The sequence below is a fragment of the Hippocampus zosterae genome, chromosome 7 (genome assembly GCF_025434085.1).
Source record: "Hippocampus zosterae strain Florida chromosome 7, ASM2543408v3, whole genome shotgun sequence".
Taxonomy (NCBI): Eukaryota; Metazoa; Chordata; class Actinopteri; order Syngnathiformes; family Syngnathidae; genus Hippocampus; species Hippocampus zosterae.
Window position 1 is genome coordinate 26518428 of NC_067457.1, and position 5179 is coordinate 26523606.

Consider the following 5179-nt stretch of genomic DNA (forward strand, 5'->3'; position numbering starts at 1 on the left):
TTTACAGATTTGCAAGGAGAATCGGTTCTTGTTTGGAAAAACACAAAACCGCTGCAGAATTTTGGTGCTAGCTTGCGCGCAACCCAAATCAAAATCTCTTCCTAGCTATGATGAGAAAATCGTTCGCACTTCTTTGGTTGGCTGGCCCAGCCACTTGAGCTTTATTTCCAAGGAATGAGACAAAGGCTGAAAAAAGCATCTAGTTGTTAAACCGCGATTAAAGTTGCATAGGTGCCACACTTTCAGGTAGAAAGTATTCAAATACGGGACCCTGTAATTGAAGGAACTTGTGATCGGAGTTGTTTGGGCCTCTCCGGCGAGCGACATGCACGGTGCCTTGCCGCCGCCGCCGCCCTCCTCTCACATTAACATGCTTCTATCATTAAGCCCATTGTCCCACCTCCTGCATAATAGCTGGCGCGGGATGCGCGGCGGGTAAAATAAGAATGCCGTTTTCCCCCCGTCCTCCTCCCACACGGCGCATTCTGGAATGAAAGATTGATGTGAGGGGAGCGCGATCGGAAAGATAGAATCACGGTCTAACGAACGCACGGGCGTAAGAAATATATATATTTATACTTACTGGAGAAAATGCCATCAATTTATAACGACACCGTATATTAATATACAAGTAGCCCAGTGATTATTCAAAAAGAGAAATAAGACGTCTGCTTTGAATGGCCTCTCGCAACTTTTCCCAATGGATCTGACCGAGGAGCCACTTTGTGTTCATTGTCACGAGCTAAACAAATAAGCCATTGTCTTGGAGTGGCATCCGTTTTGTGCAAAGACGGGCGACGGCGGCGTATGGAGAGAACTTCAATTTCCGAGCTTTGAGCACAGATGAGCGCCGAGACACCTTGTCCGTGTTCACGATATGAGCGCCTTTCAGGGGACAAATGGAACGTCAATCAAGGGAAGGTACCCAGATGGAGTCTCGCCCCCTCCCCCTTCCTCCGGTGGGGCCGAAGACGCGTTCTGGTGATGCGGCTCTGTTGTTTTTGCATTACTCTGGTTGCACTGGGAATATTTTGGCCTTTTTACCCCTTCGCATCCCCTTGCTCGGTTCTGTAACCGTTTTTCCTGCACCCTTTTAAAAAATTCGATACTTTCCAAGTTTGCGTTTGATGTTCTCCATGTGTATGCGAGATGCTGCGTGAGCCAGAACTAATGCAATCAAATAAATAGCTTCTTAGGGCAATTTATATTACATTGGAGTGGTGGTGGTGGTGGTGGTGGGGGGGGGGGGGGGGGGGGGTTAATCTTGATCTGAAATTGTGACATTGTGAATATTACACCATTGAGTAAAACGCGGCCGAGTGTGAAGTTGATCTAAAACTGCTCAAAACGTTTAAGGCTTTATTATTAAAAACATGACAAGTCATTCACTTGGTAAATGTGCTTACTCAAGGGAATGCCGGCTGTTTATTCTTTGATTAATTTGCTTACCGAGGGGACTAGAAGCCCCCCCCCCCCCCCCCCCCAAGTCATGAATGTGTTGATGACAGGGAGATTTCTCCGTGGTGACAAGTTATCTCAACTACAGGGGCAAAGCGATTATGCTAATACCAGGTTGTAGTCATCAATCATATTGTGTCAATGTCGTGTCAAGGCGTCACGCCCCCCCCCCCCACCCCCCGTCAAATCAATGTGTGTGTTGATTTTGGAAAAGAGAATTGATGACATTCTAATTACGCCCAGAGCTGTTCCGCGTTCTGGAGTAAGATCTGAAAGTAAAGAGCATCGGTTACGCGAGTGTCTTCCCGTTCGCGTGAGCGACGCGTCTCCGAGTACGGCGTGACGTCACAGAGGCGCGCCTTAAATTGCAGGAGCGCTACGGGAGGGGGGGGCTTCTTGGTTGGATCTCCCCCTCGTGCGCTCGCGGGGACGCACTCGAGGCTGTGACACTTCAGAGAGCGCGGAGTATCTGCGGGGGTCGGTCCTGGGGAAATTACTCCCCTCCCCTCGCACCCCCACCCCCAACTCTAATTATCACCGTTTCGAAAATGAAAGTGGTGCGTAAACGTCTTTTTGCTGTGCGTAACAGCCAAGTTAAGCGACTCAAATTCTCCATTTTATGACTACATTTGTCAGTATGTCTCTTTAAGTTTGGACAAACGTCAAGAGTAGACTTTTTTTGGGCTTTTTCGGATCTCAATTCAGTCATGGCTTACTCTCAGCTGGGATACTCCTACTCCACTCCACCACAGGTACAGCGTTTTCATTTACAACTGTTGATGTGTTACCATTTTGCCAGAGGATAAACTTAACGATGATGCAAATATATATTTATTTGCACTTGTTTCCGGAAGTTTCTGATGACCGCGAGCCCCCTAGCCGGCTGCCTGGAGCCCGGATCTCCGCCGTCCCACCCGGCGCTGCGCTCCGCGGGCCACCAGCTCACCTCCGGCCACAGCATCGGCGTTTGCAGCCCTTACGCAAAGCGCCAAGCTTACTATAATAACACCTGCGCCGGCGACGCCGCATCTCTCTATTCGAGAGTGAGTGACGTATTTAACCGAGTGAAAATTGAACATTAGCAGCCACGGATGAAGCGGGAGGAGGGACGCGGCTCTGGGAATCGAAAAGTGGCTGAAGAAGTGTGCTACTGGCATCTGAATAGCTTTCGGAGTTTAACTGCGTTTGATGCTGAATATGGGTCGACTGTAATTGCAGGGACCACTACAGCCTAAAGGGGTGGCAGCATCAGTGCACAACATGGGGACCTCTCAGACAGCGAGCTGCTATCCTTATGAATACACACTCGGCCCTTATTCTTACGACAGATATGGGTAAGGATGATTTATATTGTAAAAGTGCCATTTTAAAGAAAATTGTCTTCTTTGGTTAAGTCAAAGCTGTGATATGGAAATAAAAAATGCATCACGTTGGATTGGATTGTATTTGAGTTTCACTGTCAGGGCAGTTTTGTTGGTGGGATGTCGGCGTAAAGCTGTTTTTATCACAACGAGAGTCGTTGATTTATTATTTTCTTTTCTTCCTGTCACTTAGCTAAAAAAAAAGTATCCAATAACAGAAAAAACTTGCCAATATGATTCAGTGCACATCCGTGCCGCAGTTCAAAACGAAGACGATCATAATGCGAATATCGACGTCCATCTTGTGCAATTGTACCAAAAGAAAAGCACAACGCGTTGCACGCCACAATATTACCCGCTGGAAAAAAAAGTGTTTGCCACACTCGAATGATTCTTCAATTGTTCAGTTACTCCTCCGCAGAAGGAGCTTCGCGGCGTAAAAACGCTACCCGGGAAACCACGGGCACCCTGAAGGCCTGGCTGCAGGAGCACCAGAAGAACCCCTACCCAACCAAAGGAGAGAAGATCATGCTGGCCATCATCACCAGGATGACCCTCACCCAAGTGAGCACAAACGACCGCGGCGCTCCGTGACAAACGTGCTTTGGACCCCGAAAAACCGCATTTTTTTCCCACGACTTGTTCAGGTGTCGACGTGGTTCGCCAACGCCCGCAGGAGGCTGAAGAAGGAGAACAAGGTGACGTGGTCACCGCGAGCTTGTAAAAGCTCAGACGACAGAGGCCGCGATGAAGACAGTGACAAGTCGCAGGAAGGAGATAAAGAGCATCCAGGTAACGGCTCCGAAACGGATTCCGCTCGCATTGAAAAGAAAGAATGATATGATTTTGCTTCCCAGATCAACAGTCCGGCGAGCTGCAGAGTGATCTGGAAGACTTTGACCTCCTGGAGTCCGACGCGTCCGACTGTGAACCCAAGCCAGCGTTTCCACCGGAGGACGACAAAGTGGATTCGAGCATTCCACCGGCTCACCTGGCGTACGACCCGTCTGAGCCGCTGCGCAGCTTAGACGGGTCGTCTCCGGACTTCTCCAAAGTCACGGCGCTTGGAGAGCAGAACGCCTTCTTTTCCATGCCGGATGCGCACGGGGCGGACGACAAAGCCCAAATGTGGTCCGTCGCTACCACGGCGGCGTCTCTGGATCCCGGCTTGGAGCGGGAATATCCACCCTGCATGCTGGCGAGCGGCTCATCCAACATGGCGCTGGCCAAAGCGGACAGGAAGCAGGAATCACCGGTGGACACGCTGAGGGAGTGGGTGGACGGCGTTTTCCACGCCGCGCCGTTTCATCCCGCAAAGGCTTCTTCTTCGGCGCCGTGGAGCGCTTTGAATGACGCGGCGGCGAGCGGCAGAGCGCGAGGACAACCGTTTGCACTCGTGAGATCAACGTCCTCGTTGTCGTAGTCAAGCGGACATTTTCAAAGGCCGCTGGACTCGTCGTGTCGAGTTTATACTTTTGGTGTCGTGACCCGATTGGGGTCTTCACAAGAATCCACATTGTTGTCGTCGTGTATCACCGCAAAGATGCCGTGGGAGGGGGGGGGGGGCAAAAGAGTCTTCTCATTTGTTGATCTTGTTCATGACTTTGCCACACCTTCCTATCACACTACCAGACATGCCCTGAGATGATTAAAAAAAACACTACGACTGAATATTTCCCAGTTGAGTCACACTGCAGAACCCCAAAAAGGTCTTCGTCGACACTCAACGGGACACGATCCGAACGGTTCTCGGATCGAGAACATCTCCCTGCCCTCACGTGCACGAACCTCGCCATGTTGCGCCTTCTGCTTGACGCACACACACAATACAATACATGCCGATTGATATCGCGCTTTCACAACAAACAAACTACATGTGACAAAAGACAAAAACACCCCAAAAAATACCCAAAAAAAAGCAAGGCTCCTGAAGAGCACTTCCCGAAGGCTGCCTACTCGGGCGCCATCTTCGCCAAGTCCAGTATCGTATTGCTCAGTTTAGTAAATCCTCTAAAAACAATGCTGGCTGGCCGAGTAAGTGCGCATGTGGTGTGTGTGCGTTTATGCACGTGTGCGTCGTTGAAGGGAGCGAAATGGGGGGGGGGGGGAAGTGGATCGTATTCAGCCGTGACTAATGGAAACACACAGAGGAGGGTGCTGCTAAATTGTTAAATCGATGCCACTTGCAGCTTCGCGCTCCAGATATAGCTGCAATCGCCCAGGCGTCCCCTTTCATTAGGCGTCTTTTGACTTTTGGCATCCTGGGAATTCCAGACAAGGCTTTGCCACTAAAAGGCCTCGTACAACTTAAGTCGTTTTTAAAGCGAGTGCCGCGTGCCGCGCGCTAGGCGGCGGTCGGT

The 5179-nt window shown here is 50.3% G+C and overlaps 1 protein-coding gene across 1 annotated transcript; it reads left to right on the forward strand.

The window, feature by feature from the left end:
* The first annotated feature begins 1838 nt into the window (after positions 1–1838).
* On the forward strand, positions 1839–4714 carry LOC127605087 (iroquois-class homeodomain protein irx-4-B-like). The gene is made up of 7 exons (XM_052072674.1): positions 1839–2015; positions 2164–2210; positions 2313–2501; positions 2677–2792; positions 3227–3383; positions 3467–3611; positions 3677–4714. The coding sequence occupies exons 2-7, from the start codon at positions 2166–2168 to the stop codon at positions 4240–4242; spliced, it is 1218 nt and encodes a 405-aa protein (XP_051928634.1). The 5' UTR covers positions 1839–2015; positions 2164–2165; the 3' UTR covers positions 4243–4714.
* Positions 4715–5179: the final 465 nt, after the last annotated feature.

Excerpts from the sequence above, each read along its gene's own strand:
- LOC127605087 (XM_052072674.1), top strand. The coding sequence starts at position 2,166 with ATGGCTTACTCTCAGCTGGGATACTCCTACTCCACTCCACCACAG. Across the intron at positions 2,211-2,312 it reads CCTACTCCACTCCACCACAG|TTTCTGATGACCGCGAGCCC; the intron begins GTACAGCGTTTT and ends TGTTTCCGGAAG. Across the intron at positions 3,384-3,466 it reads CCAGGATGACCCTCACCCAA|GTGTCGACGTGGTTCGCCAA; the intron begins GTGAGCACAAAC and ends CGACTTGTTCAG.